General features: G+C 33.4%; 1 protein-coding gene and 2 pseudogenes across 4 annotated transcripts; 2 read left to right on the forward strand and 1 right to left on the reverse strand.

Moving 5' to 3' along the window:
- The first annotated feature begins 288 nt into the window (after positions 1–288).
- On the forward strand, positions 289–9,366 carry LOC147565226 (uncharacterized). Of its 3 annotated transcripts, none has more exons than XM_086651707.1 (9): positions 289–531; positions 2,165–2,220; positions 6,770–6,861; positions 6,934–7,038; positions 7,116–7,175; positions 7,260–7,469; positions 7,537–7,626; positions 7,773–7,874; positions 8,850–9,366. In XM_086651707.1, the coding sequence occupies exons 6-9, from the start codon at positions 7,317–7,319 to the stop codon at positions 9,180–9,182; spliced, it is 678 nt and encodes a 225-aa protein (XP_086507833.1). In that variant the 5' UTR covers positions 289–531; positions 2,165–2,220; positions 6,770–6,861; positions 6,934–7,038; positions 7,116–7,175; positions 7,260–7,316; the 3' UTR covers positions 9,183–9,366. The 3 variants fall into 3 exon arrangements, with proteins under 3 accessions (XP_086507833.1, XP_086507834.1, XP_086507832.1); XM_086651708.1 differs by having other exon boundaries at positions 6,777–6,861; XM_086651706.1 differs by having other exon boundaries at positions 6,934–7,175.
- Positions 2,759–5,771, forward strand: LOC147565227 (uncharacterized; annotated as a pseudogene). Its single transcript, XR_015230132.1, has 3 exons — positions 2,759–5,134; positions 5,239–5,550; positions 5,629–5,771. The product of XR_015230132.1 is annotated as an uncharacterized LOC147565227 (transcript).
- A 2,300-nt stretch (positions 9,367–11,666) lies between the features above and the next one.
- LOC147565228 (uncharacterized) lies at positions 11,667–13,037 on the reverse strand (annotated as a pseudogene).
- Positions 13,038–14,290: the final 1,253 nt, after the last annotated feature.

Consider the following 14,290-nt stretch of genomic DNA (forward strand, 5'->3'; position numbering starts at 1 on the left):
TTTTTTTCATTCGTATTCTACTATGTTTTACATTTTTTTTATCAAATTCAAGTGTTTTGACCATGGTCTATATGTTTTGACCGTATCATTACTACTTTTTCCTGCCCCATCGTTTTCTTTTGTTTCTATAAGAAAGATCGTACAAATATTTGCATAACTTGATCTACTTGAATTTTGAAAAAAAAATACTAGTGGCGGGGCTCGAACCCATGATGTTTGAAGCACCAACAACCTATCTATCCATTGAGCTAAGAAGCCGTTCATGTTATTCTATCCTGTTTTATTTTTATTAACAATTACGAGTTGTTCCTGTTCTAAATTAGGGCACAAATGAAAGCAAACCCACTTCCCACTTTTCTGAACTAAACCGTGAGAAATGGAGGGAGCTTCTCAAACATGATCAAAGCATACCCACTTCCCACTTACCTTGCTTCCATTAACAAGGTGTCCATTTAATAGACTCAAATCTTCTTCAAATCTCTATTATATGAAGTTTAACCAATTGAAGATCATCAAGGAGCAAATATTTAGGTATTTTTCTTATCCTCTTCTATTATATTTGTTGCAGGTTAACCTAGTGTTTAAAACTACAATAATTTTTCGAAATTTTGGGATGATTGTTGTTAATGTTTACATTGACTTAAGTATTAGAAATTTGCTCATATGGTTTTGATTCATTTGGTTATATTTTGTCTCATTTATGAAATTCTATAAAGAAATAAACTTAAGGAACCTAGGATTCAAATGTATAAGTATCCAATTCTAGGGTGCAAGTTTGTTCATATAACCCTAATATTCAGTTTTAAATGTTGCTGGATGAAGAAACTGAAAGAGATTTAGTAGCAGAATAAGTTTCATGTACCTTCTCACTGTGGATGTCTCGGTTCATAAAGTGTCCGCTCAAGTGCACTGATTTTTCCCTAGATGCGTATACATAAACTGAAAATCTTCCTTCGTGGTCTTAATAGAACAAATCAATAAGATTTTTTAGTTAAACACCAGCACAGGAGGGATGTTATCATAGCTGAAAGAAGAAATTTTATGGATTAACAATCAGAAATATGTCCGCAGATAGTTTCTTCAAAGAGTGGATTGACATGTTGAATAATTATCTACAAAAAATAAAAACACTAAAGAAATTTGTGGCAAGATAATAGTGGGGAAAGGTAGGTGCTGCAAAGTTACTCAATATCAATTGAATTATAACGAGTTAATTATTTAGAACAAATGCAAATAATGTTAACTTTTTCACTGACCCATGTATGAAATATTTGAGAGTACTTATGTTTGGTTGCAACTCAAGATCAAAAGTACTTGACACTGAGTTTGATTCTTAGCCAGTATTATTTGTAGGTTAATTATCTTATTATAGTGTTAATTCATTTGTTATGTAAAAGGTGTTGACCAATTTGAACAATATTCAGCAAATTTCTTTTGATTTCGTAGACTAGTATTTTGAAGATGTCTATAACTAGCAAAAGAAATGATTTTTTCTTCGGAAAACCATAAACCCTTAGGAGTCGAAGTGACAAAACTACACCCTAATTGTCTCTGTAGTGAAGTTCTATATTCTTGATTTCTTGTTTAAAGATATTTTCATCCACTTATACATATGCCAGTGAGTTTACATTAGATTTTGGTGGTCGTCGTCCTATTATTTAGTCTTGTAAAGAGGTAATAGTGGGTAAAATCCTAATTTCTATAAAATACTAATGGAATCAATGCTAAGTCTTTCCCTTATATTCTCAACTCAACCTATTTAGAAACTGAACTACGATGCAAGAATGTTACAGATCATCTATTTATCTATTTTTTGCCTTTTCCGGTAACTCTGTAAGTTGCATTTTTACCTCTTATATTCTCACTACTGACTTTATGTCGGTTATTTGCATTCATAGCTTTAGCACATGGTTTTTGTTTAATAGTCGATTGCTGATTTTTGTTCTTGGTTAACGATCATATGTTTTTTTATGTTTGATATCTAAGATTCATTTTCAGTATATATACTTCATATTTATTTTACCAATTTGGTTTCACATCTCTTTATTTGATGCATTAGGTCATGTCTTATCTCTAGTGAGAATGAAAGAATAAGAGAGTTTTATTTTCTATTTTGAGTTAACAATGACATTCTCTTACAATTTATTCCTTTTGGACTGTCCAGTACGCAGTTGCAGCGACCTTGGCTGAAGAGCAAGGAGGAGTTGTTGCATTTCAAAGGTAATTTAAATATTTAACCATGTCTCCAAATAACAGTGCTATCACTTAACACTAGAAAGTGAAAATTAGTTGACTTGGCAGATATCGTAGTTAATTTATTATTACGTTGGATTACCATATCTGTTTCGGGTAAATCTCTTGTATTTACAAAGCTAGATTGAAGTGTCTTAAGCGATTTCATCACCTACGAATTAAGATAAAAATAAACTGAATAGGAGGTAAGAAATGTTCCAAAATTTATACTATTCCAAAATTTATAGGAAGAACGTATTTAGACATGAAATTAAAATTTTCTCAGTAGAAATACAATCCCTCAGGCTATAATGATATATATATATGGATAATTCTTGATTGTTTACTACGTTTTCATATTTGTTACCTACTTAATTTATTTAAAGCGTATGATTGATGATGACATTTGGATGCATATTTGACCGAAATATACATGAGTATCTAAAATACTTTTATTTCATTGTGTTACTAAGACAGGATGTACCCTCTAAATACCTGTGACGGTTAAACACTATTATATATTACGTTCATAAGAAAGTGCATTAGTTAACGACTAGATATCTTATTAGTAACTCATTCTGCATTAAAAGAGATTAATATGTTTGTATGCTTTAAGCAGGATGTCAAATATGAACAGAAGTTGGATGTTTAATAACAACAGATTGAGTCATGAATATGAGTTAGGGGTAAAATCCTTTCTTGATGCAGCAAAATTGCACCTTAACAATGAGCAGAAAACACGGTGTCCATGTCAAAATTGTATAAACTCTAAATTTTTTACTTTAGATGGTGTTGAAAGCCACTTGTATAGATTTGATATTGCGAGAAGCTACCAACGATGGGTGCATCATGGGGAAAGTATTGATTTTTCTAGGAAAACTTCAAATTTAAATAATGTGAATGATTCTACCAATGATAAATCACTTGGTGAAGATGATGAAGAAGTGATCCAAATGTTAAATGATATATGTGGCCCAATGTCTATTGGTAATATTCCAAGAGATGGAGGTGATGGGTTTGAGCCAGTTGACCATCACAATAATGTTAATGAGCAGAACAACGAATTTCAAAAATTCGCTGAATTACTAGGTGAAGCTAAGCAAGAATTATGTCCTGGTTGCACGAGTATGTCATCATTGACTTTCCTAGTCAAATTGATGCATGTAAAAGTGCTAAATCGCATTAGTAATAAAGGATTTGATATGTTGCTTAAATTGTTGAAAGAAGCTTTTCCAGTAGCGAAAATTCCTGCTACATATTACGATGCCAAGCAAATGCTTCGTGATTTAGGGTTAGGTTATGAAGCAATTCATGCTTGTAAATTTGATTGTGCATTATACTGGAAGGAACATAAAGATAGAAATGACTGTCCAGTATGTGGAATACCTAGGTATGTACGTGATGATGTCAATGGTAAGAAAGTTCCGCACAAAGTATTGCGTTACTTTCCATTAACACCAAGGTTGCAAAGATTATTTTCATCAAAACACACAGCTTCTGACATGAGATGGCATAAAGAGAGACGTGTGGACGAAGATGGTGTTTTACGTCATCCAGCTGATGGGGAAGCATGGAAAGATTTGGATAAGCGCTATCCCTGGTTTGCAGAAGATGCTCGTAATGTTAGGCTTGGTCTTGCCACCGACGGGTTTAATCCCTTTGGGAACATGAGCAACTCATATAGCATGTGGCCAGTGATACTTATCCCATACAATCTTCCTCCCTGGAAGTGTATGAAAGAACCATATTTTATGATGTCATTGCTTATTCCTGGCCCTCAAGCACCTGGAAAGGACATTGATATATATTTACGTCCTTTAGTAGATGAATTAAAGGAGTTATGGCATACTGGTGTACAAACTCTTGATGCTTCAACTGGAGAAAGTTTTCGTATGCATGCAGCTGTAATGTGGACCATAAATGATCTTCCTGCATTTGCTAATTTGTCTGGGTGGAGTACAAAGGGGTACATGGCATGTCCTGTTTGTAACAAGGACACTTCATCATGTAGATTGAGGAGTAAAATATGTTATGGGACATCGTCGGTACTTGCCTACAAATCATAGATGGCGGAGAAGTAAAGTTCATGACGGAAAATGCGAATATAGGCCTCCACCTACTGAGTTTACTGGATATGATTTGCTACAACAACTTGAGAAGATTAATAATTTTAAGCCTGGAAAGAACCCAAAAATATCGAAGAAAAGAAAACGGTCACCTGAAGAGCTAAATTGGACAAATAGGAGCATTTTGAATGAGTTAGAATATTGGCCAGGTCATAAAATAAGACATAAGCTTGATGTAATGCACATTGGGAAAAACATATGTGATAACATTGTCGGCACCTTGATGAATATGGAAAATAAGACAAAGGACACCGACAAAGCTCGACTAGATTTAGCTGATCTGAAAATAAGGAAAGAGTTGCATCTACAACAAAAAGGGGAAAATATGTAAAGCCTCATGCATGTTATACTTTGACACTGGAACAAAGAAGAGACTTTTGTAAGTTTTTGAAATCAGTGAAGTTTCCAGATGGTTATGCAGCGAATATATCAAGAAGTGCTAACGTTACCGATGGAAAGATATTAGGGCTGAAAAGTCATGATTGTCATGTTTTATTACAACGACTTCTCCCTGTTGGAATACGTGCGTACTTGCGTAAGGATATTTGTGATGCCTTAATCGAGTTGTGTAACTTTTTTCATGATTTATGTGCAAAGACATTATATATGGATCATTTGAAAAAGTTAGAGGAGGGGATCGTCTTGATTCTCTGTAAATTGGAAAGAATATTCCCCCCTGCATTTTTTGATGTTATGGTTCATTTGGCCGTTCATTTACCACGCGAAGCACAACTTGTCGGACCCGTTGGTTGCAGTTGGATGTACCCAATTGAGAGGTATGCATCACTTCCATATTAATACTTTAAAATGATTATGTTTCATTTTTGAAACTATTTTTCATTATCATATATTCACCCGTTTGTCTTAAATATATTTGTAGGAGCTTAGGAACGCTAAAACGTCATGTCAGAAATAAAGCACGACCAGAAGGTTCGATCGCAGAGGCTTACATTGTCAATGAATCTTTAACTTTTTGTTCAATGTACCTACATGGGATTGAAACAAAATTTACTCGAGATGAACGAAATACCGATTCATCTTCTCAAGACCAATGTAAAAAGTTCCTATCTGTTTTCAGTCAAAATGTTCGCCCAATTGGTGCAAAGAATGCAAAACGATTATCATTGGAAGAACGAGAACGAATGTCCTTGTTCGTTTTGAATAATTGTGAGGAATTGCAACCATACATGGAGTATGTTTTTTGCTACTTTTCTCCCTCCAAAACTATCTTTTGAGAAATCATATGATTTGCTAATATTAGCTTGTATAGGGAACACATGAAAATACTGGCAGAAGAAAGTAATGCAAATATAATACAAAGACAACAAAAACACTTTCCTGAATGGTTTCGTCAACGTGTAAGTAATTTAGACTAAATCTGATTAAATTATGTAGTATTAGTAAGCCTATATGTCAAACTATAACCTAAATTTTTAAACTTTCAGATGATATCTTTGCACTTTAACAAGTCTGCAGAAGCTACTACTGAATTGTATTCACTTGCATGTGGACCTGATTTTCGTGTTAAATCATACTCAGCTTGTATTGTGAATGGAGTCCGCTACCACACTAAAGATCGTGAAACTCGACGTACAACCCAAAATAGTGGAGTTGTTGTAAGTGGGGAGCATGAAGGCAGTGAAATTGATTTTTATGGTACCTTATGTGATGTTATCGAGATGGATTATATGTTAGGATACCGAGTTGTATTGTTCAAGTGTCAATGGTTTGACATAAATCCTAAGAAAAGTAAGATTCGGAATGATTACAATCTTACATGCATTAATGTGAGTAATACATGGTATGCAAATGATCCATTTGTTCTTGCGACCCAAGTACAACAAGTATTTTATGTCAATGATCATAAGTTTGGGCCAAACTGGAAAGTAGTGTTAAAAATGCGACATAGACACTTGTGGGATGTGCCTGAAATGAGGCAAGTGGAAGAAGAACAAATAGACACTGTAGAAACAACTACTCATGAAGCCTATCAAGACTCAGGGCCTTCAAATCTTTGTATTGTTGAAGAAGATGATTTCCAAATAACGGAATACGACGTACAAAATGTTGAACCAGAAGTGGTGAATTTAAAATCTGTTCAGCACTTTGATAACATCACCGATGACTTGAGTGAAGATGATGAAACATCAGTAGATCATAACAGTGATGAAGAAGAGATTGTCGAGACTGAGGAAGATACTGATATTGATGCTTAGTTTTGAGTTTTAGTTGTTAATTAAGACTATTTTGTATTCTTGGAATAATATTGAGCATTTCATCTAACAATTCAATTATCAATTTTTTATATGATTTTTATGTTATTTTTTATATTAGTTTCGAGATGATGTTACTTTTATATATAATCATTTAACTACATTTTTTTGTATAGTTTTCACTCTTTGATTGTTTAGATTACAGATGACTTCTACTGCTCCGCAACCTCACTCGGCTTCCTCAACACCAACTTCCACAGACCCCGCAGGACAAGCTCAAACTAACCAAGGTAATATTAACTAAAAAAATTATAACACAAATCATAAATTCTAAGTATTGATATATTGTTTTTATTTTGTAGGATCGACTTCAATGAGGAGGGGACGTGGACCTACTCGAAGTTCTGGAATAGATTAAATAATGAAGTCGAGCGGAAAGTTGACCATTAACTTTTCAACATTTGAAGGTAGACCAATTTGCGAAAATGCAAGTAAGCTTGCTAGCGAATGTGGCACAATAGTTTGACTTTTCGCTCCACTTCAGGTGCCAAAGTGGAGCAAAATTCCAGAGCATGATATTCAATCTTTAATTGAACGCGTCGAGGTATGTGAAAGTTTATATAAATTTATTGAATAAATTTCATCATTTAACTATTGCTCACCTTGATTTGTGTTCTTCTTGTGTAAGGATAAATTTGAGATTGATACTTCGGTCCCATGTGTTAAGAAGTATATATATGATTCAATGGCGAGGAAGTATAGCAACTACAGATCTGTTTTGTATAAACACTTCAAAAAATATAGCTCATCTGGAGAAGCAAGCAAGAATAGATATGAAGGTGTTTCACAGGAAAATTGGGATTGGTTATGCCGTTTATTTGATTCAGAGGACTATAAGGTATGCGGTATCTTTTCACATTTTCATACTTATTCAAAAGTAAATTTTGTTTTTTTTTTTCTTCTAGAAACGCTCAGAGGCCAACATTGCAAATCGAGCAAAACTTCCATTTAATCATTGTGCTGGGTCAAGATCATTTGTATCTCATCGTGAGATAGTAAGTACACATTTTTTGTAATTTGTACACTCAAAATTTTTCTATCTTTTTTATGGATGACATATTTTTTTATATAATTGTTGGCTTGTTCATATAAATTATATACTAATCTTTTTGGTTACCATATAATACTTTTGATTTACTAGAAAAGAAAAGCTGGAGAGCAAATCGGAAAAATACAAACATTTTATAGTACACACTTCAGCGAAAAAGGAGGTTGGACTAATGATGAAGCTCGCTCTAAATATGTAAGTGTATTATCAATTGTTAATATTACTTCATACATTGTTGTTACCTTTCGATATTTGTCATGTTTGTTCATTTAATAAATATGAAAATTAAGTAGATAGCTAACACAATGGAATCCTACATAACCATAAGGGAGATTTTTTTAGATAATGGGAACCTAAGTGATTAAGGTTATGATTTTTTTTTTTCCTGTTTCTTGGTTGCATTTGTTTTTGTTGTGTTTTAGGCTCAATGTGTACATACAAGAATATAGATTATTGGGTTCAAGGAACTATCACCTATTATCAACTTTGAAAATAAATAGTAATCGTTGAACCGTAGTTAAAACCCGTCCATACCTTGATACACTTGTATTTCCATTAAATCGTTTGAAGTATAAATTTGTAACATACATTTCCACTCACTATATTATTATTTATGTTTGTACTATCTACTATATTGAACTGTTTACATTTGGACACTTAATTTGTTTGTAAAAGATATGACAATGTGAAGAATGTTAGAATTATGGATATACTGTTGTTAATTGGATATTTATATGTTAGAAGTTTCCATCTCCATATATGATTACTCAATATTGTAGATAAAACAAATTCCAGAGACTTAAATTTTATATATTCCACTCTTGGATGATCAATCAAATGATAGTGTTTTACTATGTTTGGGAGTTCAACTATTAACTTCTAAATGTGAAGTTCGATTTGGTTGAGTTGTCATATATATATATATATATATTTCATTGGTAAGATGTAAATCGGAATAATTGTTATTTTTCTTATTCAACTCGTGTATGTTTTTTTATGTTAACTTTCATGTCTATGATGATGTTTCTTGTTAGAAAAACTACTAGTAGTTTTGTACTGGTATTAAGTATATAATATCATGAGTGTTTCTGTGTTTCAAATTATATTTGTGGAGACAAATTCAATGGTGATATTAATATTTTAATAATATCTTAAACTTTTTATATGCAGGAGCAGATGGTTCAACTGCAACAGAGCAATTTAGAGAGCTCTACACCACGTGGAGAAGATGAGATTTTTTATGAAGTAATGGGAAAGAAACCTAAACCACCGTCTTATAAAAGTACAACATCAACCACTTCAAATGGAGTAATCGAAGAATTACGTACTATGGTTATGATTCAAGATGAAAAGATTCATACTCAGAATGAAGAAATCAATGTGTACAAAGACAAACTTAAACAAATAGAGGACGACAATGAAAACTTCAGAAGGATGATTCTTAGTCAAATTGGTTTAAGTATTCCTGATGGCAGGACCTCTTCAAACACCAGCAATATTTGAGTTCAGTTTTTTGTTTCTAGATTTTTCTTAGAAAAGACTACTTAGTTGTTTGGATACTTTATTAGTCTTTTATGTGTTTTGCTTTGAAGAATTAAGGATGCCTTAGTTGTAAGTTGTTTTACTACATTAGTTAACGGTTATGTTTTGTTACATTGATTCAATTTCATATAAATTTGTCTTTGAATATTATTTATTATGATGTCGCAAAATATTATGCGACGAACTATTTATAGCTAATTTAAATTTGAAGCAATATCGTTTAGTCACTAAATATTTTGTAGCGACAAACTTACTTTGTCGATAAAACAATTCGTCCATAAAAATATTTTCAACAACAATACTGTAACGTCGTAAAAAATTTATGAGACGAATTATTTCGTCACATAATAAATTTGAGATGAATTTATTTAGTCACTGAAAACTTTTGTGGCGACGATCTTATTTAGTCACTGGAAACTTTTACAGCGACAAACTAACTTTGTCAGCAAAAATACTTTTCGAGACAATAAATTTTTGTTAATAAAAAAAATTTGAAACCAAATATTTTGCCACAGAAAAATTCTTTAGGGACTACAACTTTTGTCACTGAAAAATACTTTTGGTGGCAAATATTTTGGTCGTTGAAAAATACTTTCAACAACAATTGAATTTTGTCGTTAAAAATATGTTTTATGACTAAATAGTTTTTGTCATTGAAAAGTATTTTTTGCGGCGAACTTTTATTTCGCCACTAAATACATTCCCTGACGATGCTACTACGACCAAGTGACGACAAAATTTTTTTCGTCGATAAACATTTTTTGCAACAAAAATCTAATGTTTAGCGACAAAATTTTTTGTCGCTAGAACCGTTTTTTCTTGTAGTTCTAAAGGTGTTTATCTTGGCAACTGGAGCAAAGGTTTCTTTGTAGTCTTCTCCATATGTTTGAGTAAATTCCTTAGCAACCAACCTCGCTTTATGGCGTTCTATACTTCCATCACTTTTGTATTTAGTTTTATACACCCAACGACAACCAACAGTTTTCTTTCCGTGTGGTAACTTTACAAGTTCCCACGTCTTGTTTTCATCTAAAGCTTGCAACTAACCTTTCATAGCTTTCATCCAGATTGGGTTGGATCGAGCTTCTGTAAAATTTATTGGCTCTTGATCACTCGATATTGCACTTAAAAAGGCAGAATGTGAAGGAGCAACATTATTCATAAGTCAAATGGGCCTCCAAAGGGTAAGCAACCGCATGGTATGTGAAGAAATCTTTCATTTTTTCTGGAGGTCTTGTCTCTGTACCAGACCTTCTTAGTATTGGAACTGCTTCACTTAGAGGAGGTATCATTTGTTCTTCTATCCTATCACTGGGATCATTATTTATCAGAGTGGGTATTGGTTGATTTGTTGATTCAACAAGTTTAACATCATTGTTAGAGGATTCGTTATCAATAGTAGGAAGTGGCATAGAGTTGTCATCTCTGGCAGGAAGCGGTACCATGTCAGCCATATACTCCCCCTGGGACCGATTCCCAGATTCAGAATGAAAATAAGCATTATCTTCATCAAATAAAACATCCCGGGAAATCATAAGTTTTTTGGCTTTTAGATTATAACATACATACCCCTTTTTAGTTGAAGAATATCCCAAGAAAACACATTTACTTGATCGAGCATCAAATTTGTCACGATTTTGTGTTTGTTGGTGCAAATTTCTCACGATTTTGTGTTTGTTGGTGAACATAACACACACACCCGAATACCCGAAGATGAGAGATATCAGGTTTATGCCCTTTTAGAACTTCTAATGGAGATTTAAAATTAAGGATTCGAGTAGTAAGTCTATTGATCAAATACGTAGCAGTTAACATACTATGAGACCAATACCTTTTTGGAACGTTCATTTGCATCATGAGGGCCCGAGTAGTTTCTAGCACATGTCTATTTTTGCGTTCTGAAACACCATTTTGTTGCGGTGTGCCAACACAACTCTTATGATGTATAATACCCTGACTGCGGAGATAATGAGGAAGTAAACCTTTGACATATTATGTACCATTATCAGATCTAAAATATTTAATTTTAGCATCAAACTGATTTTTCACCATGCAATAAAAATCTACGAAAACATAATACACATCACTCTTAGATTTCAGTAAAAACAACCACGTCGTCCGAGATCAATCATCAATAAATAACACAAAATATCTATAACCATCATATGAATCAACTAGAGCAGGACCCCATAAGTCTGAATGAACTAACTCAAAAGGCTAGTAGTTTTAGATGTAGAAATATTAAATGGTAAACGAGTTTGCTTAGAGAACTGACAAACATCACAGATACTGGACTCTATTGAAAAAGTAGGAAAAATATGAGATAAAATACGACTAGAGGGATGCCCAAGACGCTTATGGAGAATGGAAGTTGGCACAAGATTTGTTGTATGACACGCCTTATTCTGAGGACTGAACAAGTATAAGCCATTTGAGTAGACTCCTTTACCAATCATCAAATTCGTCTTTCGATCCTGAAAGATGACGGAAGTAGGTGTAAAAATAACATTACAATTTAAAGAATTTGTGATCTTTCCGACCTATAGAAATTGAACAGGAAATGATGGAACTACAAGTGTCTCTGAGGGAGAGCAATTTGAGAAAAAATAAACTTTCCCACTTTCTGAAAAAGGGACTGTGCTTCCATTAGCCACGGCAACATTATGCATATGAGATTTAGAAGAAAAATCATTAACAGATGAAGGGTCGTTAGTCATGTGGTCGGTAGCTCCAGAATCAACAATCCAAATATTAAATTTTGAACCAAATGAAGTAAGAAGGGCATGTAAAGTACCTGAACTGTGAGGAGGTGGAAGGTTTTTGTTCAGATGAGACAGACTTACTCATTTGTTCGAAAAGATGACTCATTTTATTAATAGTAGATGTATCAGCTATATTTGCACGCTCAGTCTTACCCATTTGCTAAAGTAATTGACTTAGTTGATTCAATGTAATAGAACTATCAGCAACTGTTGCACGATCAATTTTACCTTTCTCAAATTTAGATTTGAGGTGAGGATGCAATTCTCAACATTGATGCTTTGTGTGCCCACTTTTACCACAATGTTCACAATGATATGTTTCACGTCGTCCTTTATTTTTATAATTTTTTCATCTTCCACCACTAAAATATTTTCCCTTTTCTTCCTTCTCCACCATGAGAGCACTCGATTCAGGTATATCAGAAAAATTCTTAAAATTCATAGCCTTCTTTCGAGTTTCTTCACGTTGAATAGTAGCAAAAACATTGGATAAAGTGGGCAAAGTGGAACTCATAAGGATATTGCTTTTTAAGGAATCATGTTCTGGCTTGAGACTACTAAGAAGTGTAAAAATCTTATCTTCCTCTGCCCTTTGTAAAAGACCCTTAGCATCAGTTGTATGTGGTCTATATAACTCAAGTGCATCCCACATTCGCTTTAGTGTGCCGAGATGTTTGGTAAACGATTTTTCAACCTGCTCTACTTTGGAAATTTCACATTTAAGTTCAAAAATACGTGCAGCATTATTTTGATGCCCATATAAATCCGCCACAGATTTCCATATATCCTTTGCAGATTCAGAAAATGAAAATATTTCACTAATATCTGGTACCATTGAGTTTAAAAGCCATGATCTAACAAGTTGGTCATTAGCAATCCAATCGTCATACTTAGGATCCGCTAGATCAGGACATTTAGCATTACTATCAATGAAACTAGTTTTCTTTTTTCCACCAAGAGCTAGTATAACAGCTCTCGACCAACAAACATAATTAAGGCCATCTAGAGGAACAAAAGATAACTTTAAACTAGTATTGTAATCCATTTCCGCCATTAGAACACACAATAAGGAAAAAAATAACCAGTATAAAATCTAAGAAGGCTGAAGGGATTAAGGACTTATCTTGAGATGAGTAATACCGAATCACTCTTAACAAAGTATAAGAGAAAAAAATATCCAACCGAGAGGCACACAAGCGCAACCCTATCTTCTTCCCCAAACAAAAGAAACGATCTCCCTTCTCAAAATTAAAGAAAAATTAATTCTTCCAATCAAGAAGATTGAGGATGTTGTGCATATAATTTTCTTCAGAAATAATTATGAAGATGTTGTTTCTTCACCAACAACCAGAAAAAATTTCTGAAGATGTTGTTTCTTCACCAGCAATCAAAAAAAATTCTAAAGATATTGTTTCTTCACCAGCAAATAGTGCTTATGAATATGGAGATGAAGGTTAAATTGACTCAAATTTCAGTAAGTCAAGAAGGATTTTAACAGATTCAAATTGAAGCTTCTCTTGTTCGCAAAATCGGAGTGGATCTGACGTAGCTCTGATACCATATAGAAGAAAAATATAGATAATGAGATAATGAGATAATGATTTATGTGGTTCGGCTAAGCCTACTCCACGGGAGAAGAAGAGAGCTCGTATTTCTCATTCATGGAATCTTGGAGATGAGGTTACATCAGTTTTATAGATCAATACAAGAAACTAATTTAAGCAACACAATAGAGATATCATATCTTGCCTAAATTGTGATACTCAAATCTAAGACTATGAAGGAAATAAGTATATATTTCATATATCTTTCAAATCTTCTCCACCAACATGTTTCAAGTGTATCGTCTACCGTTAGTCAAATGAGAGATGTGAGGAAACATGTAAAGCTGGTGATGGAAATAAATTTTCTATCTTTGACACCTAAATGTGATAATGTGGTGGTGGTTATTGAAGAAACGAAAGACTTGAAATCTATAACGGTGGACGAATTGATGAGAACATGGCAAATACATGCACAGAATAAAGAATTAATAGGAATATTGCAAGTATTTCAAATCATTTGTTAGATTTAGTACTAAAGCTTAGTTTAGAAATAAGAACAATGTACACCCCAAAGAGGACGAATAGGCTATGTATGAAAGTCGTGGTAGAGGTTATGATAAGTTGAAAATGCTATGGTAACCATGGAAGAGGCTTTCCAAACAATGGAGGAAGAAAAATTTCTAGAGAAAGAAGAACAAATGAATCAAAAGAAAGAAGAAATACTACTGGACCTCATTGTAGGCAAAATAGGAGAAGAGAGATG

The sequence above is a fragment of the Eschscholzia californica genome, unplaced genomic scaffold (genome assembly GCF_041429995.1).
Source record: "Eschscholzia californica isolate CP2 unplaced genomic scaffold, dmEscCali1.0.p SCAF_1, whole genome shotgun sequence".
Lineage (NCBI taxonomy): Eukaryota > Viridiplantae > Streptophyta > Magnoliopsida > Ranunculales > Papaveraceae > Eschscholzia > Eschscholzia californica.